Source organism: Neoarius graeffei, chromosome 7, assembly GCF_027579695.1.
Source record: "Neoarius graeffei isolate fNeoGra1 chromosome 7, fNeoGra1.pri, whole genome shotgun sequence".
In the NCBI taxonomy this organism is placed as follows: domain Eukaryota; kingdom Metazoa; phylum Chordata; class Actinopteri; order Siluriformes; family Ariidae; genus Neoarius; species Neoarius graeffei.
The window spans coordinates 71,392,355-71,416,706 of record NC_083575.1 but is presented as its reverse complement, the minus strand read 5'-3'; the positions used below and the strand labels follow the sequence as shown (position 1 = coordinate 71,416,706).

Below are 24,352 nucleotides of genomic sequence, written 5' to 3'. Positions count from 1 at the left end.
CAACAAAGTGTCCAGTCGAACACTTTTTACAAATTAGACACGTTCGAGCAGTGTAGTCAAGGCTGTCGAACTGTAGTGCACGCATATACAGGGTTTTACAGTAACCACCAAGCACCTGAGGAGGGGACAAGCACCTGCTCATCAGTTTTAGTTAAAATTTAGATACTAGAAATGTTTACATGTACACTCTCCCTGTGTCCGAACTCGCTCCCTACTCACTATATAGGGCACTATATAGTGAGGACGCCATTTTGTAGTGCTGTCCGAAACCTTAGTGAGGATTATTTACACCCTATATAGTGCACTCAAAGTATCCCACAATGCATCACAAAAAGTAGCGTGGTCACTAACCAAAGCAATATATCCCATCATGCATTGCGGTCGCGCTGAAAGAAATCAAATTAAAAGTCTCAAATTTGATTTAATAAAAGGCAGCGGCACAGAAGAAAGTATTCAGTCAGCCTTGATTTAAAAAAAAAAAACTGAAAGATGCAGATACTTTGTATTGATTAATGTAGGAAATACGCTCAGAATAATGCGCATTAATCACAAAAATACATGCATGTATTTATTATTTTGAAAACCCACCAGCCGACTGATCTGGCACGTTTTAATTGTGCGACAGTAATGATGTAAATATCAGTGCGATGGAATAGTGTCGGAAAGCGGTTTTTTCATTTTACCAATGAGCTCACTATATAGTCCTCTGTATAGTAATTCCCTATGTAGGGAGTAGTGAACGAGTGAGCGATTTCGAACACAGGGTCTCTAATTAATTGCTGTACATAACATCTTTTCCTAGAATAGGAAGAAAGACATTGTGCATATAAACATTTCAAGTGTTTACATCTTGACTAATAAACATGTTTGGCTTCCCCCCCCCCCCCCCCCAAACTCTTTGCAGATCTGTTTTTTATATATATATATATGGACATGAGTGTTGTACTGGGAAATACGCCACTCATGTTTTTCATCCGGGACTTGGAGATCCAAAACCGTGATGTATATCTCTGTATGTCACTCGTGAAGAAATCGATGGATTTTGATAAATTTGAGTACTTTGTTTGTGAATGTTTCTCATCTCATTATCTCTAGCCGCTTTATCCTTCTACAGGGTCGCAGGCAAGCTGGAGCCTATCCCAGCTGACTACGGGCGAAAGGCGGGGTACACCCTGGACAAGTCGCCAGGTCATCACAGGGCTGACACATAGACACAGACAACCATTCACACTCACATTCACACCTATGGTCAATTTAGAGTCACCAGTTAACCTAACCTGCATGTCTTTGGACTGTGGGGGAAACCGGAGCACCCGGAGGAAACCCACGCGGACACGGGGAGAACATGCAAACTCCACACAGAAAGGCCCTCGCCGGCCCCGGGGCTCGAACCCAGGACCTTCTTGCTGTGAGGCGACAGCGCTAACCACTACACCACCGTGCCGCCCTGTGAATGTTTCTATATAATAAAAAGAAAATCACACATTGGCTTGAAGATATGAACTTTTATCTTCTCACGTTGAAAAACTTGCATTTTTCAAATGAAACACGTCACGGATCCGAGTGACACATTTTCCGAATATTTCATTCTGATGATGTCACTCCTAGTATTTTCCTGCTGACTAGACATGTGTTGTCAAAATGGCAAACCAGCTCAAAATTAAAATGCTTTTGATTAATTTGCCTTTTTTTTGGTGGATGTGTCCATATAAAGAACACTACGCAGTGGTGTGAAGGTCTGAAGTTTATCTTCTCGTGTTGAAAATATTTTCACTCACTCGTATGTTCAACACGCAAAGATAAACTTCATATCTTCGCACAACAATATAATATCCTCTATATGCAAGCACTTTTACACTGGACAGTGAGTCACAGCTCAGCTCAACAAATCAAACCTACGTTTGAGCATCCAGTTCCATATTTAAAGTGCCATTCCACCATTGGATGTATTTTTTTGGCATAAAATACAATATATTTTATGACAACATGACTAGACAGAGAAATCTTTTAGCTTCAAAATGATATATCAAACATAATTTTCTGACAACGACAAGTATATTAATTTTGCGACCAAAGTCACCTACCCTTTTAATTTCCGCGCGGTAGTGAAACGTGATGTCATCGGCAGGTTCCCCTTCTTGTGTACCACGTGTCGGTCTATTTTTAGACCAGGAAACCCCCAAAGTGAGAGAGTCATTTCTCCTCGTATATGGGGGCCAAAAAAATTGCGAAAATTTTTGAGTTAATCTTTCAGTTAGCTAGTTTTATTGGTATTAGCTAGATTTATTGGTATTATTTTTATCGCGTTCTATCCACCATTGCTGATAATATGTGCCACGTCACGTGGTACACAAGAAGGGGAACCTGCCGATGACATCACGCGCGGAAATTAAAAGGGTAGGTGACTTTGGTCGCAAAATTAATATACTTGTCGTTGTCAAAAAATTGTTTGATATATCATTTTGAAGCTAAAAGATTTCTCTATCTAGTGATACCATTTATATATGTTGTCAAAATATATTGTATTTTATGCCAAAGAATACATCCAATGGTGGAATGGCACTTTAAGGAAGTCATGGCCTAATGGTTAAAGAAGCAGCTTTGAGACCAAAAGGTCATTGGTTTGATTCCCTGGACCAGCAGGAATGGCTGAAGTGCCCTTGAGCAAGGCTCCTAACCCCCAACTGCTCCCCAGACTGCTCTGGGTATGTTGTACGTCGCTCTGGATAAGAGCGTCTGCTAAATGCCAGTAATGTCATGCAATATTTAGTCCCTGTTTGATATCCTCACACTTCTGAGAAGGCTTTCCACTGGACTTTGGACTGTGGCTGTGTGGGTTGTGTGCTCTTTCAGTCACAGGAGCATTAGTGAGGTCAGGCACTGATATTGGGCAAGGAGGCCTGGGGTGCAGTCAGCGTTTCAGCTCATCTCAGTGGGGTTGAGGTCAGGGCTCTGTGCAGGCCACTCGAGTTCTTGCACTCTAACTTGGACAAACTGTGTCTTTCTGGAGCTCATGGATGAATAGTGCAGTGCATTTACTGGTTTTGATAATGTAACTGGCAGAAATGGCTTCTGTAGTAGTATAATGACTTTCACTTTTCAGATGAGATATTTCTGAGGAAACACTCATCACTAATAGTTAAATGTTGAAGATTTTGGATATACAGTGGTGCTTGAAAGTTTGTGAACCCTTTAGAATTTTCTATATTTCTGCATAAATATGACCTAAAACATCATCAGATTTTCACACAAGTCCTAAATGTCGATAAAGAGAACCCAGTTAAACAAATGAGACAAAAACATTATACTTGGTCATTTATCTATTGAGGAAAATGATCCAATATTACATTTCTGTGAGTGGCAAAAGTATGTGAACCTTTGCTTTCAGTATCTGGTGTGACCCCCTTGTGCAGCAATAACTGCAACTAAATGTTTCTGGTAACTGTTGATCAGTCCTGCACACCGGCTTGGAGGAATTTTAGCCCATTCCTCCGTACAGAACAGCTTCAACTCTGGGATGTTGGTGGGTTTCCTCACATGAACTGCTTGCTTCAGGTCCTTCCACAACATTTCCATTGGATTAAGGTCAGGACTTTGACTTGGCCATTCCAAAACATTCACTTTATTCTTCTTTAACCATTCTTTGGTAGAACGACTTGTGTGCTTAGGGTCGTTGTCTTGCTGCATGACCCACCTTCTCTTGAGATTCAGTTCATGGACAGATGTCCTGACATTTTCCTTTAGAATTCGCTGGTATAATTCAGAATTCCATCAATGATGGCAAGCCGTCCTGGCCCAGATGCAGCAAAACAGGCCCAAACTACCACCACCAAGTTTCACAGATGGGATAAGGTTCTTATACTGGAATGCAGTGTTTTCCTTTCTCCAAACATAATGCTTCTCATTTAAACCAAAAAGTTCTATTTTGGTCTCCTCCGTCCACAAAACATTTTTCCAATAGCCTTCTGGCTCGTCCACGTGACCTTTAGCAAACTGCAGACGAGCATCAATGTTCTTTTTGGAGAGCAGTGGCTTTCTCCTTGCAACCCTGCCATGCACACCACTGTTGTTCAGTGTTCTCCTGATGGTGGACTCATGAACATTAACATTAGCCAATGTGAAAGATGCCTTCAGTTTAGAAGTTACCCTGGGGTCCTTTGTGACCTCGCCGACTATTACACGCCTTGCTCTTGGAGTGATCTTTGTTGGTCGACCACTCCTGGGGAGGGTAACAATGGACTTGAATTTCTCCATTTGTACACAATCTGTCTGACTGTGGATTGGTGGAGTCTAAACTCTTTAGAGATGGTTTTGTTACCTTTTCCAGCCTGATGAGCATCAACAACGCTTTTTCTGAGGTCCTCAGAAATCTCCTTTGTTCGTGCCATGATACACTTCCACAAACATGTGTTGTGAAGATCAGACTTTGATAGATCCCTGTTCTTTAAATAAAACAGGGTGCCCACTCACACCTGATTGTCATCCCATTGATTGAAAACACCTGACTCTAATTTCACCTTCAAATTAACTGCTAATCCTAGAGGTTCACATACTTTTGCCACTCACAGATATGTAATATTGGATCATTTTCCTCAATAAATAAATGACCAAGTATAATATTTGTGTCTCATTTGTTTAACTGGGTTCCCTTAATCTACTTTTAGGATTTGTGTGAAAATCTGATGATGTTTTAGGTCATATTTATGCAGAAATATAGAAAATTCTAAAGGGTTCACAAACTTTCAAGCACCACTGTAATCATTTGCCTGTAAATCTGTTAAAATCAGCCATGTTCAAGTGCAACTTCAGGCCGAATACTAAATTATTTCCTGTCATTGTCTTCGTTAGCCCCCTGCAGAAAATGCCACGCCTTCAAGAACGCGTTATCCTAATGGGCTTCATGGGCAGCTGCCCAGGGCCTCGGCCACTAGGGGGCCTCGGAGGTAGCGAGATCGGAAAATATGAAACGATATTTTCAGAAGTTTTGATCATATTGATAACATTTTTGATGCATTTCGCCACCCGTAAGGAAGCCCACCTTGTCCCGTCGCATAAATCACCCGTCATTGTCAATATGATCACTGTCCACCATGTCTTCACACGCTACGCCAGCTTGAGTTCAATGATTTAATTAATGACTTCGCTTTCCAGCCCTGTGATGACCTGGTGACTTGTCCAGGGTGTACCCCGCCTTTCGCCCGTAGTCAGCTGGGATAGGCTCCAGCTTGCCTGCGACCCTGTAGAACAGGATAAAGCGGCTAGAGATAATGAGATGAGACTTCGCTTTCCAGAAAAGTAGGAAAGTGCCCTTGTAAGTTAACCCATGGCTGTCAAACTGAATGCGCAAAGCTGTGTGCCACTGCTGTTTGGGACATTACGTGTGTGAAAGGATGAAATGTTTCACATAGCCTAACATTTTGAGATTTATTTCTGAGAAGCAAGGTATAGAGCCCTGCACTCCCGCGGGACCCGACGCAAAGCAGTGCGGCGCGGGACAAATTTTGAAAGCTCATTGCGGGCGGGAGGGGGAGTGCAGAATGCGGGAGCGGGCGGGAGAGGTGATAAGCTGCAGTCCCGCTAACTAAAAACGTGTTCAAAATAAAATTTATAAATTATTAATTTATGTCTATCATATATAATTTGTGCTGGATATTTTATTTGGCATTAATAAAAACATTTTAAGATGCCTAAATTTGCGGATGTGGTCAAATCTCGCGTACGTTTACGATTCCTTTCGGCTGAGATCTCCGATCATGGCAGAAGAGCAGAGCTCCTCTAGTGAAGCTCACAGTGCTTCAGAAGTAAGTGCTGCTTTAAAAAGAGGTACATTGCTTGAAACGCACCCCTGAACGTGAGCTGTAGATATGCTCAAATCCACTCAAAGTAGGGGGCGGGGCACCATCACGCTGTGTCTTTAAATTATATTAATTTCTTATAGGCCTACTTGTATTTCCTAGAATGTAAATGACATATAAGCTATGTGCAATGTACAATATTCTTAATATCCACTGTAGATTTTGGTAGGTGTGTTGGGTATCTCTGTAAAGCCTCAGCAGCGCATGCCGCCTGGCAGCGCGCACCCTTGCTACGTGCGCTAGGTGAAGGATCGGTCAGTGGAGAGCTCAGCTAAGCTCAGCATGTTTAATTCCCCAAGCCAATGGCAAGAACTCATCTCATCTCATTATCTCTAGCCGCTTTATCCTTCTACAGGGTCGCAGGCAAGCTGGAGCCTATCCCAGCTGACTACGGGCGAAAGGCGGGGTACACCCTGGACAAGTCGCCAGGTCATCACAGGGCTGACACATAGACACAGACAACCATTCACACTCACATTCACACCTACGGTCAATTTAGAGTCACCAGTTAACCTAACCTGCATGTCTTTGGACTGTGGGGGAAACCGGAGCACCCGGAGGAAACCCACGACACAGAAAGGCCCTCGCCAGCCCCGGGGCTCGAACCCAGGACCTTCTTGCTGTGAGGCGACAGCGCTAACCACTACACCACCGTGCCGCCCACATGGCAAGAACTTTCGTGAGAAATAACGCGAACGTCTGCATCATGCGGGATTTGCGGGCGGGAGTGGGACAAAATATGGCAGGCGGGAGCGGGACTGAAAATCATAATTCTTTGCGGGACTGCACAATGCGGGAGCGGGCAGGAGCGGGACTGAAAATTCTGTCCTGCGCAGACCTCTAGCAAGATATTTTTCTTTCTTTGTTATCACTCTTTGTTTTCACGAGTTAAAAGTCGCCTGGATTCCAAAATGAAAACGAACGGTTATATACCGAATGAATGTTCTTGTTCTGAACACTAAAGAAACTGTTGGAGGCCTAGGTTATGTTCTTGACATGTTGTTCATTGACTCACTCATTCAAAGGCTTCTTGAGGCTAAACTTTAGTTAACCAGACTTGTTAACCGTGATGTCTGATGGATTTTTTCACCATGCAATTGCCTATTTCACCATTGCTTTTTCTCGATTAAATAGGTGTTGATGGAATTAAAGTTTTATCGTTCAATAGTATTTCTAATTGTGCCACTGTCGTCATTTAAGTTTCTGTGTCTAGTTAGACAGGCATGTCTGAGGGGGTGAATTTGCTGAGCGCAGTTGACAACAGGCGGGGGCGGGGCCTCGGGGGGTGTCTGCCCAGGGCCTCGGCAAGGGTTAACGCGGCCCTGCACGCCTTGTGTTTTTTTGTTCTGTTTTGACATTGTCTGATAACTTCTACTCGAGCTTTTTCACTGAGGTTAAAGCAGGCTCCCACACATGTGTTACAGGAAATCTGCTGTGACTCATGACTTGTATTTCCTCACGAAAGACACGCAGTAGTGTTTTAACAACAAATAAAATTGTCTTTTTATTTCAGCTATTTGAAATAACTCACGTGAATGTTATTTATATTAAAATAAATGACGCAAAATAGACACCCAAGCAGGATGCAGATGGTCCTGGATTTGGATTAGTTACCACTAGCATAGGAAAGAGAATACCCTGTTCAGATATGCCATATTGTCAGCATTCTCAGATTTCGAACCGCTTCTGACAGATAAATAAGAGCTGACAGGAAATTGACCTCTCTACCTAACTGAGTGTTGTTCTGCCCCCTGCAGGAACACCCGCCGAGCAGCAGAGGTATGGATGGACGATTTCAAGAATTTTTATTATGCAGCTGTACCTTCTGCACGGAATGTGCCCTATGGCAAGTAGGTGTCTCTGTATATCCATCTACAAAGTCCATTTAATTCTTTCCATCCAGAACCACTGTAAGCTCATTTAACAACATAAGCTCCTCTGACATAAAGATGTACAGTGTATATGCCTGTGTGCTCCTTTTCTTTGAGTGATCTGCTGAAACTGCTGTCTTTTCTCTCTGCCAGTATTCAGAGCAGGCTGGAAATGAAGAAGCGATTAGGCTGTAGGCCATTTAAGTGGTACCTGGAGAATGTGTACCCAGAACTCAGGTGAGCTGTGTTCAGTCTGGCTGCACTCTTTTGCTAATTCATCACACAACTCGCAGAGAGTTTACACTGTATATTCTCATCTCATCTCATTATCTCTAGCCGCTTTATCCTTCTACAGGGTCGCAGGCAAGCTGGAGCCTATCCCAGCTGACTACGGGCGAAAGGCGGGGTACACCCTGGACAAGTCGCCAGGTCATCACAGGGCTGACACATAGACACAGACAACCATTCACACTCACATTCACACCTACGGTCAATTTAGAGTCACCAGTTAACCTAACCTGCATGTCTTTGGACTGTGGGGGAAACCGGAGCACCCGGAGGAAACCCACGCGGACACGGGGAGAACATGCAAACTCCGCACAGAAAGGCCCTCGCCGGCCCCGGGGCTCGAACCCAGGACCTTCTTGCTGTGAGGCGACAGCGCTAACCACTACGCCCACTGTATATTCTGTACACCATAAAAGCTATTCAATTCAATTCAATTTTCAGTTCATTCCTCTTTTGTAGCACTTTTAACAATGGACCTTGTCACAAAGCAGTTTTACAGAAATGTAGATCTAGATATAGACTTGGTAAGCCAGAGCTGAGAGTAGCAAGGAAAAACTCCGTCATATGAGATGAAGAAGAAACCTTGAGAGGAACCAGACTCAAACGTGAACCCATCCTCATCTGGGTGACCTCAGATAGTGAGATTATAAATCCTTACTTTTCTACAGCTGAATTCTAGAGAGTCGAGGAGTGCCAAGTGTGTTAAATGTCTTCAGTTTCAGCATCAGGGTCTTTTTTTTTTTTTTTTTTTTTTTTTAATTTCAGTAGACTTTTAGCTTTAAGTCTAAAATATCCAGGTGATGTTAAATTATCCACTGTATAACACATGAGACCTGAGCAGAGTTTTTAGCAAGTGCAATCAATAAAACAGCTTGATGTACAGTACCAGTCAAAAGTTTGGACACAGCTTCTAATTCAGTGCTTTTTCTTTATTATTACGTCGCCTGGGACGGAGTCCACCAGGGGGTGAGGTAGGGCTGTGCGATATGGGAAAAAATGAATATCCCGATACATTTTCTCCATTTCACGATGTACGATATATATCTCGATATATTGAAATCTCCTCTAAAGGACCCCATGAAATCTAACTTTTACTCTTTACTGTTTTCACTACAATCCCTGCAGATTAAATAACATTCTTGGTTAACTTTACAGGTGGTTTTCAACAACACATTTTAAATTGTCATGTTCGTGTTTAATCACAATTGAATTGAAATAAGACTATTTTTATTCAACAAAGATGTGGCACAAACTGCAAAAACAATCTTGAAAATTGCAACAAAGGGGCAACACAATACAGAGCTGCTCAGAGCTCAAACCAATAAAGTGCAAGCTCAACACTGAGAAAGACATTTAGCCTAAATAAGAAAAGTGCTCTTTCATTAAATTATTTTTAAAAAATAGATCTCCAAGCTGTTAACCTGACTACTGAGAACCACTGGAACATTCACAATAGAGAGAGAGATTGAGGGAGAGAAGAGAGAGATCTGCAAAACATCATTTTTCTCTTTGCACACTTTTGAACTGAATGTTTTCTGGCTCTGCCTCTCAGATGTGTATAATTCCGGCTGCTGCCTTTCGTGATGACAGGTTTTTTTTGCACACTTTGCAAACTGGCATTTGCTGCTCCACGTCCTCCTCGCGATATCCAAAAAAATGCCGGATGACTGACCCCTTACTAGTTCTTTTAGGAACCAATTCGTCCGTTTCCATTTTTAATTTGTCACTGAAATTGACAGAGCTTACATGGTAGCCTATGCAACACCAGCGATTGCACGAACTGAGTCAGCGCTGTAAACCGGAACTAGGAAATCTTCCCGCCGGCAGTGTTGCCAGATACTGCTGACGTTTTCCAGCCCAAAATGTGTTCAAAACCCGCCAAAACGCACTTAAAACCGCCCAATCTGGCAACACAACCGAAACTAGAAAATCTTCCCGGAAGTTCCTTTCAGCACCGAGATGTCGCCCGGGATTGGTTGGTGAGTGCGTGACGTTATTGTTTTCTTTACCCTTAGGCGGCCTCTCACGTTACTGCCTGAGGGACAGGGAGAAAACCACCAGGAAATGTTTTAAACAAACACGAAACAAACGCAAGTCAGAAGATGACCATAAAATACTCGATAGTTACGATATAATAATTTTATGTATCACACACAGAATTTTTGGCGATATACCGAGTATATTTGATATATCGCACAGCCCTAGGGTGAGGTATTGTTTTCAGTCAGGTTTCTTTGTTTGTTTTTTGTTAACGATATTACAGGAAAACAGCTGGATCAATCTTCATGAAACTTTCAGGATAGGTGGGCGTTGGTCTCAGATAGAACCTCCAACATTTTGAGGGTCATCCGGTCAAGGTCACCAAAAAGGTCAAAAATAGTTTTTATTGTGTCTACTGTCTCATATAGAGGATGTGCAGTCACGTGACCCGTCCATGTTTACTCCGCCATATTGGACGGCTTCAGGATTGTTTACCTTGCGCGAGCGTAATGGATCCAGGGAGTAATCCCCAAGAAAATTCGGAAAATACCCCATCTACATCGCGCGATAACTTGTCTAAGTTTGTTCAGCATCTTGAAGGTGACGTGAGGCAGCGTTACGTGGAAAAGTGTTCCAGGTTGGGGATTGCAGATCCGTACAACTTGCCGCAATCCTTGTTCAGGGAAATTCGGAGCTGCGGTGCCGGCGATTTGCCCGATCTGGCCTACCACGATGTTTACAATTTTCTTCTTAATCGTGAATCGTGTTACACTGGCAAAGCCCTCAAAGCTTACAAGAGCCTGGAAGCTTATAAATATTTTGTTGCGGGATGGATATCTCAACTATACCTCTGGAAGGTTCCGAAGAAGAATGTCTACTTGATAACCTCACGGGTAAGTGGCATTAAGACGTTTATCATAAAGAGACTATGCAGGACATTTTATCGTAAGAATGTTCGAAATCTAAACTCAGTTCCAGATAATGACAGGGTTGTAAATATGCATGTTTTTGTCTGAAAAAAAATCACAAATCACTGCTATCTTTATCTGTGCAGAATTATTATTCAATATCAGATATAAATGTATAGGGGTCACAGATATGTCCAGCTTCTATATTCAAACAAATAAAAAAAAAGATTTTCTTGCACCTCTATGTGCCTAAATTAACATACATATTCTTTTTCAGTACTTTACACAATCTGATAGGAAGAACTTTATAAACAAGTTATGCATTTGTATACATATTTTATTAAGAACATTAATATTACACGTCCATGTGATATTTTTTTGATCACAACTTGGTGTCTATTGGTACAACCAAATGCTGAACAAGATATAGCCATTCTCGAAAGATCTACTCCCACACACTTGATAATTAGAACGGGTTCATCTAAGTTCTATGCGCGGCCATGCCGTCCAAGATGGCAGATAAACAAATATCACGTGACCTCTATAGAGGCGCTCGCCACTACGTCATCGTGCTGTAAGAGTGTAACAGTAGCGCACTGCGCATACACGTGTTCTGATTAAAATGGCCGGTGAGTGTATACAATTCGGTTCACCGTTCGAAATAAATGGATTAGACTAAAGAAATCACTTCAGACATGTTTATGCTTATTACTGAGGGAAAGCACGTTCCATTGAGCTCTAGCGCCGGGCCATTTCCGGGAAATAAGAGTTTGGGTCATGATGACAGCGTGTGTATGTCAGCCTCGGTTCAGAGGTTTCAGTTTCGAAACTGTAAGAGGTAAGAGTAGAATAATATAAAGTACAGACACTTGGTATATTTTACTTCTGTGATTTTTCAATTGTTCATTTTTGGATTACGCTCCATTTTTGTAGCTATTGCCTCATAGAGTAAATATACTGTATATGCTATATTTACTGTATGGACATGGGATTAGAAAACAGTTTTATTTATAAACAGTAGCCACATGGACCCATAGGGTACCTATTTTTTTTCACGATATCTTCATATTCATCATAAATGCTACCAGGCGAGATTTGTTTTGTCTGGCAACACTTATCATTAATATTCAACTATATTGGTGATATTTATGGAATAAGAATAAAACAACTAGTTGATGTTCAAGTGTCAGCTTTATTTTCAGATTCAGCCATTCAATTACAATACATGACTATCCAGGTCTAACTCAGGGACCGGCACGTATTACGTGCATGGTGTGTTAGCACCTTTTAAGACGGATGGCATTTTACCGTGAACACAGCGTAAGGACGGAGGTAAACTGGACTAGCATGATCAGTGACCATCTCCACACAGAGATGGACATGGGATCAGAAAACAATTTTATTTATAAGCAGTAGCCACATGTACCCATAGGGTACCTATTTTTTTTTTCTGCAGTATTTTCCTTCATATTCATCATAAGCGCTACCGGGCGAGGTTTGTTTTGCCTGGCAACACTTGTTATTAAGACACTTCCTGTCTTACAGTAATGATGGATGTTGTTTCTCTTTACTTAGTTGAGTGATTCTTGACATAATATGGATTACTACAGTTGTGGAATAGGTTTGTTTAATGTTTGATCTCAAACACATTAAAGTGCCATTCCACTATTGGATGTATTTTTTTGGCATAAAATACAATATATTTTATGACAACATGACTAGACAGAGAAATCTTTTAGCTTCAAAATGATATATCAAACATAATTTTTTGACAACGACAAGTATATTAATTTTGCGACCAAAGTCACCTACCCTTTTAATTTCCGCGTGGTAGTGAAACGTGATGTCATCGGCAGGTTCCCCTTCTTGTGTATGGCACAGATTATCAGCAATGGCGGATAGAACGCGATTGTCAGCTTCGGAAAAGAAGCAAAGGAAAATAGCAAGTGATGCCCAAAGGAGACGGTCGATAGTGAATATCGGCACAGCAATCAACAAGTGGAAATCGCATTCTATCCGCCATTGCTGATAATCTGTGCCACGTCACACGTAATGTGGTACACAAGAAGGGGAACCTGCCGATGACATCACGTTTCACTACCGCGCGGAAAATAAAAGGGTAGGGGACTTTGGTCGCAAAATTAATATACTTGTCGTTGTCAAAAAATTATGTTTGATATATCATTTTGAAGCTAAAAGATTTCTCTGTCTAGTCACGTTGTCATAAAATATATTGTATTTTATGCCAAAGAATACATCCAATGGTGGAATGGCACTTTAAGAAGGCAAGAAATTGCACTAATTAACTTTTGACGAGGCACATATATCAATTGAAAAGCATTCCAGCTGACTACCTCATGAAGCTGGTTAAGATAATGCCGATTAGTGTGCAAAGTGTCGTCAAGGTAAACACTGGCTACTTTGAAGAATCTAAAATATCAAACATCTTGTTTTAACAAGTTTTTTGTTTACCACATAATTCCATATATGTTCCAGATGTTATTTCATAGTTTTGATGTCTTCAGTGTTGTTCTACAATGTAGAAAGTAGTTAAAATGCAGAAAAACCTACAAATGAGTAGGGGTGTACAAACTTTTGATGGGTACCGTTTGTGGTAGGCTTTTATACTGCAATCGCTTGTCTTCAGGTTGAGCAAAGCTTGGGAGCTTAAGTGACTGTAAACTGCTCCGTGCGGTACACTGGTCCAAGGTTACACACTCAGGCGTTTCCAGAAACAGACCCACCTCATCACAGTGCCTTCAGTGAAGAACTCGTTAATGTGCTCGGCTCCAGCGTGGCTCTGGTAAACCTCGGGGCTGGTAATTATTATACAATACGTGTGTGCGCGCGCTAAGCTTTTTAGCTTTAGGGATGATATGGCATTATGTAACTGCATCAATAATAATGTCAATGGAAGTTCCTCTCTAGTATAGTAAGACGAAACGGTGTATCCAAACTTTTGACTGGTGCTGTATTTACTTGGGCAAATGTGGTTTCACATGAAGTGTTTTGGGGTTTTTTTCTCAACGCAAAAAAAAATGGTTTCACCTGTAATCCTATAGAGATCTTGCAGTCACGTGACCAGAAAGTTAACAGCCGCCATCTTGTCGGTAAAAAACACAGCTGAATATTGCTGAACTCGTGTACAGAATGGATCAATTTCAACCGATGGACTACACGGCTCATTTTTCTAATGAACAGATAACTAGATATATGTCTAAAATAAACGACCTACAGATTAGTGGCCCTTATGGCTTACTGGACATAGTTTTCACAACCGTGTCAGTGGATATTGAACTGCCAGCGGAATACCCAGACGTGTATAATTACCTCATCAACTTTCCCTCGCTGTTCAGTGGTGAAGCACTGCGTGCTTATAAATCTCTGGACAGTTATCTTTACAGAAATTCAGGATTTGTCAGTGACTCAGATGTGGCATCTTGTAAACAAGAAAACAATCCTCATTGGACGGGTAAGTCACTTAAGTATTACTAGTACTGATAGCACTGACCAGCCGATTATAGAATAGAATAAGGTAATTCCAGCTGTAATTCCAAATCGTCCGTCTTGTTTACATGGATCTGGCGTTGGAGAGGTAAAGGCTTAGCAGTGGAGATTTGAGTGGCTGTTTTCTGAGCTTAGTCAACAGGCCGGCTCTGCAGCCTCGCTTTTGCTTCCGCTCCCGACGCCGCCACCTTCGCTTTGCTTCCGATAACAATCCAATCACTGTCTCGTCTGGAATGTTGTGCATGCGATGGAAATCGCTACAAACCGTCATTTTCTGCTGGAAACCAATGTCCAGTAAGTCCATACGGTTGTAGTGGATATTGAAGTCCGATACAGATGAACAACACGCAAAAATACACACAAAAAACATAAAAAAACGTGCACAGGTAGGGAGAGCTTGTAGCCGCAGCCGTTGTAGTAGAATTGTATATAGTAGGGTTTTCCAGAAGAAAAGGTAGAAGTAGAACCAGAAGTAGAAGGCGGAAATATGGCGTTTGACCGACAAGATGGCGTCTGTCACAATCTGGATCGGCTGTGACGTCACATGCAAGATCTCTATAGAAGGTGGCCATAAGACAGGTGGATTTTTTTTTCTACTCCATTTTTCACGGTCATTGGTTCCAAACCAGTTCGTGAGTAAAAAGGAGAGTTATGACCTGTTGAAGCATTGTCTACACTGCAGTGAAGGTAAAAATACCATCTTGGCTGTTTTGTGGTCACCAGGGTGTGATGTGAGCGTACCACTTTAACTGTTGCTGCATGCACTCGAGACGCACAAACCGCTTGTGTTCTCTTGAGTTTGTCCTTCCAAAGTGACGAGTAAAAAAAAAAAAAACTCCTTATTGTCAGAGTTAAACTAAGATTTATTTCATCTTTATATCCCAATATTGTTGAATTTTCAAACCTTTCTGGTCAGGTGGTGTTGAATAATTAAGTAATATTGGGTGGTGTTGAGTGGGATATCAGATCTATTCCATTCAGCTAGCATTATACTGAACAAGTTAAAGACGAGGCATCATTCTCTTTCAAAATTCTCTCAAAATCTAACGTATTTAATGAAGCAAACCTGGCGGCCATGTTTGTTTACAAATCATCACAGTCACTCGCTAGCGCGGAAGTTTTACATCTCCAACGTCATGTGTGGCGTCATGTTGTCTTGACGACCATGCAATATCGTAAACCGTATTCAATGCTCATTCTCCATTGGGTAGAGTGACATCATACACGTAGGATAAGCAATATGCTAACAGTATTGCATGCTATCAAACCAAATGAATGAAACTCGCTAGAAGGGACTAGAACACATGCTTTTATTCCATTGAAAACGTGTCCTGTATGTATAATAATTCTCTATAACAGCAGCTCTAATACCTGTGATGACCTGGCGACTTGTCCAGGGTGTACCCCGCCTTTCGCCCGTAGTCAGCTGGGATAGGCTCCAGCTTGCCTGCGACCCTGTAGAACAGGATAAAGCGGCTAGAGATAATGAGATGAGACGAGCAGCTCTAATAGTAGTGCAGGCTCTACTTCGAATTAATGCTCTTCTTCTAATACACTATAGTTTCTGTAGTAGCAGCTTACACAGGGACTCGGTTGGCGGACTTGCCACATAAACATGGAGTTGTTGATTTGATATGAGGAGGTGTTCTGTGAGGAGATCTTTGTTTAACTTTATGGAAGGATTGGCCAGTGTGAGTCAGTGATAACGCAGTAACTAAGTTTTCAGACATGGGATAGAGGACGTTGTGCTTCGTAACATGCCAAGCCGTATTTTTATGTCTTATATTTAAGAGAATTAAAGGAAAAAAAGATGCTGGTATGGGAACAGCTGTTAAAGTGCTCTAATGCAAGTGATGACAGGAACTAACCTGTTGCTACATTAAATGTCACTTTAGGCCGATAGAAAGGATGGCGTCCTCATCTCATCTCATTATCTCTAGCCGCTTTATCCTTCTACAGGGTCGCAGGCAAGCTGGAGCCTATCCCAGCTGACTACGGGCGAAAGGCGGGGTACACCCTGGACAAGTCGCCAGGTCATCACAGGGCTGACACATAGACACAGACAACCATTCACACTCACATTCACACCTACGGTCAATTTAGAGTCACCAGTTAACCTAACCTGCATGTCTTTGGACTGTGGGGGAAACCGGAGCACCCGGAGGAAACCCACGCGGACACGGGGAGAACATGCAAACTCCACACAGAAAGGCCCTCGCCGGCCCCGGGGCTCGAACCCAGGACCTTCTTGCTGTGAGGCGACAGCGCTAACCACTACACCACCGTGCCGCCCCAGGATGGCGTCCTTGTTTAAGAAATAAAAGTTGTTAACGTTGCCGAATTTCTGTAGTATAACAGGAATAAATCACCTCAAGACATACTGTTAGGAGAAAATAATTAATTTCTAAGTGGCAACAGTAACTCTGCTTCATGTTTAGCCGCATCACATCACCCCATTGTGTTTTATTCCGTGTGTATTACTGATGATGATAAACCTAATCTAGATATTAAGCTAGCCTAGGTAGTTAGCTGTTACTAAGTAGGACTGATCAGAGTATTGTTATGGCCACCGTTTTTTTTTTTTTTCCTCATATCGGTACAAGGGACTCCAGCCAGCACTTTTTATTCCCCGCTGGCCGAAAGGCCCGAAGGGGGATTATTTCGTGGCACTGTCCATCTGTCTGTCCATCCCGGGAAGGGCGCTCACCTTCTGAAATCAACTCCTCTCACAATTTTTGGAGGAATTTCACGAAGCTTTGCAGGATTCTGTGTTGTATGTCGGTAGTACGCATATTGTAATTTCATTAAATTGGGTCACGTTTTTACCAGAGTTACAGCCCTTGATTAACAGCCTTGTACTTTGACAGTTTCATGAAGGTGTGCTCGCCTTTGACATCAACTCCTCTCTCAATTTTTGGACGAATTTCTCGAAGCTTGGTAAAAGGCCTTGTTATATGACGGTAATACGCAGATTGCGATTTAATTTAGTTTGTGAAAATTTTCCCAGAGTTTTGACCCTCGATTAAATAACTTGTACTTTGGCAATTTCATGAGGGTGTACGTTCTTCTGAAATCAACTCCTCTCACAATTTGTGGAGGAATTTCACCAAACTTGGCAAAATGCTTTGTTATATGACAGTTATACGCAGATTGAAATTTCGGTTAATTTGGGCAAATTTTACCAGACTTATGCCCTTGATTATTAACAAACTTGTACTTTGGCAGTTTCATCAAGGTGTGCTTGCTTTCTGAAATCAACTTCCCTCGCAATTTTTATTAACCCTGCTGTCCGAAAGGCTCGAAGGGAGATTATGTCACGGCGACGTCCGTCCGTCCCGGGAAGGGTACTCACCTTCTGAAATCAACTCCTCTCACAGTTTTTGGAGGAATTTCACGAAGCTCTGCAAGATTCTGTGTTATATGTCGGTAGTACGCATATTGTAATTTCATTAAATTGGGTCACATTTTTACCAGAGTTGCAGCCCTTGATTAACAGCCTTGTACTTTGACAATTTCATGAAGGTGTGCTCGCCTTCTGACATCAACTCCTCTCACAATTTTTGGACGAATTTCTCGAAGCTTGGCAAAAGGCCTTGTTATATGACGGTAATACGCATATTGCGATTTAATTTTGTTTGTGAAAATTTTCCCAGAGTTTTGACCCTCTACATCAGTAATACGCATATTGCAATTTCGTTCAATTGAGTCGCATTTTACCAGAGTTGTGGCATAGTTTTCAGTGGGGGATATTGTGCTCTCAGAGCACTCTTGTTGTCTTTTAGCTTTCTCCACATCTCTCTCTCATTTCTTAGACATGTTGTTTGATATTTTCAGGGTCCCAGACCATCAGGACATTGCATTCGGGGCTCTGCAGCAGGGCGGGAACTGCCTCGATACGCTGGGCCACTTTGCCGATGGCGTGGTGGGAGTCTACGAGTGCCATAACGCAGGGGGCAACCAGGTAGCATTCAGAGCACAGGTACATCTCTAAACATTTCAGGAGCAGCAGGAGCATGGCGGGTGACACACAGTCTGCACTGGGGTGAAGGAATCCATGGATATGAAGAGCGGAGGGTCACTTAAAGCAAACTCACACTGCACTGTTGGTTTGGAATCACGTGTTTCTCGCTTCTTTATAGCCTCCATCACCTGAGCACTTTGTCACAGAAATTTCACAGTAATTAATTGGAATGAGGTTAAGGCCCTGTCCACACGGCAACGGATTCAGGTGAATCTGATAAAATTGTTTATCGTTTCGGCCTGGCGTCCACACGGCACTGGCGTTTTGGGTGCCCCAAAACGAAATCTTTTGAGAACGGGTTCCAGAGTGAAAAAATCTGGCAACGGAGCCGTTGCGAAGTCGTCTGGATGAGTAGAATGGATTTGTTTACGATGACGTCACAACCACATGTGCTTCACGCCGGGTAGAAGTGTAACGAACTCGATGCGAGTTGTCAACAAATCCTATAACTTGGTTCATGAAACGCACTTACAAAATATTTTCACTGTGAATATTTATTGTGTAATGGTGCAAAGTGAGAGAGAGAGAGAGAGAGAGAGAGAGAGAGAGAGAATAGCCCTTAGGGCGGAGTCAATCCCGCCAGCAAAAATAGGAAAAAAAAGGAGCGATCTCACCTCTTCAGATGTTGGTTTAAGTCCGACAATACATTCCTCAAAAAGGGCGTAGAAGAACAAAGTAATCCATCAACGTGTAGCATTCAATTTATTCCGGACCATTAAAGAATTCTGGAGGATATCAGAATGTTGGCGTACCAGCTTCCATCTACCCCCGTTCATTCCTCTTTCCGCGTCTCCATTCAAAAAACGAGCACGTGATTTAAAGGGACTATATCCATAGGATAGGGAGTGAGAAAGTGTGTGTGTGTGACAGTGACAGGGATAGTCACTGTGCGCATGCGCAGTTATGCGCATGCGTCTACTTCTATTGTTCTGGTGTCTCCGATGGGACCGTCTTACAGCGCACGTAGAGGTGTGGCATGTGTATTGCATCGTTTTCAGCAAACGTTGCGTTGCCATATGAACCTGATATTTTACTGATCCGTTGCCCATGTGGACGCGATATTTAAAAAAAAAAAAATCTCGTTGTCGTGTGGATGTAGCCTAAATGAAGTTAAGATCCCAGGATGCTCATGTGTGAACAGAAGCTGATGCGGTTCTTCATGAGGCACTCAGTCGTAGACTCTGAAAAGGTGCTACAAGGTGATGAACCATGAACAATCCTGTATAATGAGTTTTAATGGTAAGCGTACACGTGTGCACCCTGGTAAAACACTGTTCGAGGGCTGTAACTGGTTTACTGGTGAACCTCTAGCCGTAACGTGAGTGTGAAACTGCAGTATGTGCTGTATGGCAAAATTATAATCCTTAAAAGTGCAGTGCTTTGACTATGCAGCTCTGTAGATGAGCGTGATGATGCGGTTTCTCTGAATGTGTCATGAAATTCCTCTTTGCTCCATGTGTTCAGGAGTGGGCCTTGACTAAAGATAAGTCAGTGAAGCACATGGACCTGTGTCTGACTGTGGTGGAGCGCATGGCAGGCTCTCAGATCAAACTGCAGGGCTGCAGAGAGAACGACAGCAGACAGGTGAGTGAAACACGTCTGAGTCACAGTCGCTACATGCCCCAATACACAGTCCTCCTCCTCCTCGGTCTTCTTTTCCTACAAGTTATGACACGGAAAAGTCCCCAAAGTTGTAATTCATGAACGGTCCATTCCACATCCAATCTCTCAGTCTCCGTTTGATCACAAAACAATAAAGATTTCCCAACTCAGCATGTCAGCAACTTTAAAATCAATATTAGTGTTCCCTGCTGCCAGTTTTCTGAATCGAGCCGAAAAGTTCGTCTACTCCGCCGGCGCCGCCATGATTGAAAATCACGTGATTGCATGCTGATTGGCCAAAGCTCGAATGGTGTTCATGAACCTTATGCACCGTGCTGTTTTACCTCTTTGTGTACTACTTGTTTGATTTCCAACCCCCCATACCATGACATGGTGTGTTGTGAGCCTTTAGTCCCATTTTTGTTATTCCCCGCTGGCTGAAAGGCCTGAAGGGGGATTATATCGTGGCAATGTCTGTCTGTCCCGGGAAGGGTACTCACCTTCTGAAATCAACTCCTCTTACAATTTGTGGACGAATTTCACAAAACTTGGCAGGATTCTTTATCAGGGTTTCCCCAGGTTTGACCACCATAAATTTAAGACTTTTTTTAAGACCTTTTTAACCAATTGAGTTGCATTTTACCAGAGTTGTGGCGTAGTTTCCAGCGGGGGATATTGTGCTCTCAGAGCACTCTTGTTACTCATTTTAACAGTTCACATTCAAAACATTGGCGCGTGATCTCTTGCAGACAAATTCAACATCACTCACCTTTCAACTAATCAGCGCGCAGCAATGCATCATGTGATTTCCAAAGTGGCAGTGCCGGCAGGGTAAACTTGAAGTTTTCTTCTTGGTTGGAAAAAAAAGTTGACTATTTGGATCAATATTATCGACTTGAATTGAATAACATGTTGGGGCGAGTAATCTTTATTGATTGGGATCAAAATAAGGTTGATAGACTGGCCATGGAGCTAGCGGTTTACAAAATACATCATTTCTAACACGGGAACCCCCAGCTTTGGGGATTTTTCCGTGTCATAACTTGTAGGAAAAGAAAACAGAGAAGGATTGTGTATTGGGACATGTAGTGACTGTGGTCTGAGTCCGGTGGAACCTCACTGTGAAGTGGAATGAAAATCCGACTTGTGGTCTGTCAGACTGAGGTGTTTATTTTGAATTGAACCCAAAATCCACCTTCTTGTGAACAGGATGTAAAGTTTTATTTTTATACACTGTTAAAACCACAGACAGGGAAGAGAAGGAAGAATAATAAAGAGACAAATTCAGACTGAAATGTATCCAGATTGGTGTCATGTTGTACATTTTGTTAGCACGTACACTGGGCTTAGATCACGTAGTGGCACATTGTAATGAATGTTGGTATTTGTACGAGGAAGAGTAACTGAGCATAGTATTGGACCAGTGACTGATATCAATATGAGTATTAGTGCATCCCTAGTTAACACCTTGTGTGTGTGTGTGTGTGTGTGTGTGTTGCAGAAATGGGAACAGATCGAGAACAACACTAAGCTACGACACGTTGGTAGCAATCTGTGCCTGGACAGCCGGAGTGCCCGTAACGGGGGCCTGACGGTGGAGGTGTGCAATCCGTCACTGACTCAGCAATGGAAGTTCACCCTCAACTTGCAGCCCTAGTCCCTAATGCCTCGCCCCTAGTCCCTAACCCCTACATCCTGCGTCCTCGGCAGGTCACAGAGCAGTGCGCGGTCTCTGAGGGAACGCTGCCCAGCCGCAGTGGGTCTGCTCGCCCCTTCCCCCTCACCCAGGGCTATGGGGCCAAACAGACACAAAAACAAACATGAAAACTTTTTCTCCATCCAACTATATACCTCACCATTTTATTTTTGGTCCAACTCTTAATTGAAAAGCATAGGATTTGAGGTATTTTGTTTTCATCGTATTTTTGATGCCAACCAAATGGATTTGATTTTTGTTGCCCTTATTTTCCTGATTTTTTTTTTCCATCTCTTTGTTCTTATGATTTTTTTTTATTAAAGTTTTTGCTTCATGTAACCAATAATGTTGAATGTAAGTGATGCTCCATGGAGGCTCCTTTTGCGATAAGGGGGGGGGAAGCGAGGACTTTTTCATGTTTAGTTCCACATTCAAGTAGTGTGTGTGTGTGTGTGTGTGTGTGTGCGCGCGTGCGCAGATTGAATCTGCAGGCCTGCGTTTATGTGAACACTCTGTACAGTCTGTTCACCAAACAAACAAAAATAGGCCAGCTTTGTCTTTTTTTTTTTCTTTTTTCTCCTGCAGCTCCTAACAAATTGTCATTCTATCTATTTTACATCTTGAATGTGCAATGAAGAAAGATCTGTTTCCTCGTTGAGCCTCGGGAGCGTTTTTGTGGAGAAACAACAGGGCGCCGTGTAGTGTTCTGCGCTACCATGCAGTGTCAGTTGCCTTTGTCACAAAATGGACAATAAGGTGTACTTTTGTTTATTTTCATTATCATCACATTGTCCTGTCATGAGCAATTTTTGATTCAAGTCATAATTTGTAGCTACGTTACGTAGAATCATTCCATTGACGAGACGGTAACTGTACCTGTGTACTGTTTCAGTCGCTTTGTTCTCAAAATGTATTTGTGCATTGTGTGTGTGTGTGTGTGTGTGTGTGTGTTCACTGTGATCAAACCGAATCCCAGTGGCAGGACCTATTTGAATTTTGATCATGGGCTTCCCAAAACAAGAGACAGGAAATGGTTTAATTTGTGTATTGCACATTTATATTTACTTGATTATTTTTTTTTTTGGTTATTTTATTGTTTGTCGTTCAGTTGTTCAGTGATTTAGGTTGACTGCCTTTGACTGTATCCATGCTACTGTAAACAGAAAGGGTACCTGTGCTGTGCAGCTCTCAGTCAGGGCTGGAAGTAGCTGGACCTCAACTGGACTCGGAGAGGAAACACCTCCATGCTGAAGGTGTGCATTTCTCTCTGTTATACATCCTCCATCCCTTTATGCTTTCTTTCATCACTTAGATCATTATGGTACTTCACACAGTGCTGTGGTTCTGGTTCGTCCGTTGTAAACAATACAAACGGAGCAGCTTCGATTCCATTTCCATTTTTCTGACGTTTGTATGTGTCTGATTATAGCCCTGTAGCGTAATTTATTCTAGATTAGGACACATACTGATGAGTCTCAGATATACTGTAATCACCATACTCACTTTGTTCCTGAGTATTTTTGACTCCACTACATCGCCCTGTATTTCTCCAGCTACAGGGAATCTTTTCCACACGTTCTTGGAAGTGACACTAAGACGAGTTGAATGAAGCCTTGTTGGCTTCGAGTTCTTCAGTGCCGCTCTGGCATGAGACTGACTGACTGAATCGGGGTGAAAACCCGACCTGCGTGTGTTTCGTTCCTTGTCTCCAGAGTTGAAAAAGTCAAACATGATGCTGTGCTCCATATAGAGGGGATTTTTATAGATGGCGAATGAAAGTACGCACTTGTTGAGTTTCACTGGTGAAATCCAACTGCCTATGATCATTTTGCCATCACGATGCCAACATTTGAACAGTTTTGTACATTCTGGAAAGAATCTTTATATGATGTCAAAAAAACCTAGGGCCAAATTGTGAGAAATCCATTGCTTATGAATCTGAATTGGAATAAATGTTTACATAGTACACTGTGCCAAAGTTCTTTCCTGATGGGTTCAGTTGTCTCAGCGTACTTCAAAACTACAACATCGACAGAAACCATGACCCCATATTTCCCCCAATTTGTTTTTGAACAAGTCTTGATTGTATTTAAAGGCAAGGGAGATGTGACAGGGTCACCAGTTGTAAAAGTGTATATGTGTGTATATACAATCCGTATGTCCATGCATGTACATACAGTACCGGTCCCGGTCAAAACTTTGGACACACCTAGTCATTGATGGTAATGGGTAAGTGTGTCCAAACTTTTGACTTGTGCGTACAATTGCAGTTACTAGTGATTTGGTTAACTGTACAGCGCTTATATTTGTCCTTTGTTTTATAGATATGGTGAAAAGTTTACTTTGAATGAGAAAATAATTAACTTAAATAAAAGTTTATATATAATCAGGTGTGTTTAATGTAAAGTGTCTGTGAATATCATCGCTGGATGAATGTGTGATTTGAGGTGATCTACTGACCGCACATCACTGTGGCATCGTTGGGCCTGGAACTTTTATAGACTTTTCATTTGTCAAAGAAGTGGCACTGAGGAGATTCACAACGCCATCACTTTGTCTTCAGCACTGAATACTGAAAAAGTATTTTAAACCTCAATGAACTCAAGCAACTTCCTTTAACAAAA

The 24,352-nt window shown here is 42.3% G+C and overlaps 1 protein-coding gene across 2 annotated transcripts in view; it reads left to right on the top strand.

The window, feature by feature from the left end:
- Positions 1-24,117, top strand: part of galnt2 (UDP-N-acetyl-alpha-D-galactosamine:polypeptide N-acetylgalactosaminyltransferase 2) — a 334,306-nt gene extending 310,189 nt beyond the window's left edge. The window contains exons 12-16 of one of the 2 annotated variants that reach the window (XM_060926345.1): positions 7,613-7,705; positions 7,880-7,963; positions 18,244-18,388; positions 19,895-20,014; positions 21,534-24,117. In XM_060926345.1, coding sequence (XP_060782328.1) covers positions 7,613-7,705; positions 7,880-7,963; positions 18,244-18,388; positions 19,895-20,014; positions 21,534-21,689 — 598 coding nt within the window. In that variant the 3' untranslated portion in view covers positions 21,690-24,117. The remainder of the gene's footprint in view (positions 1-7,612; positions 7,706-7,879; positions 7,964-18,243; positions 18,389-19,894; positions 20,015-21,533) is intronic. The other variant, XM_060926346.1, reaches the window with a different exon arrangement.
- Positions 24,118-24,352: the final 235 nt, after the last annotated feature.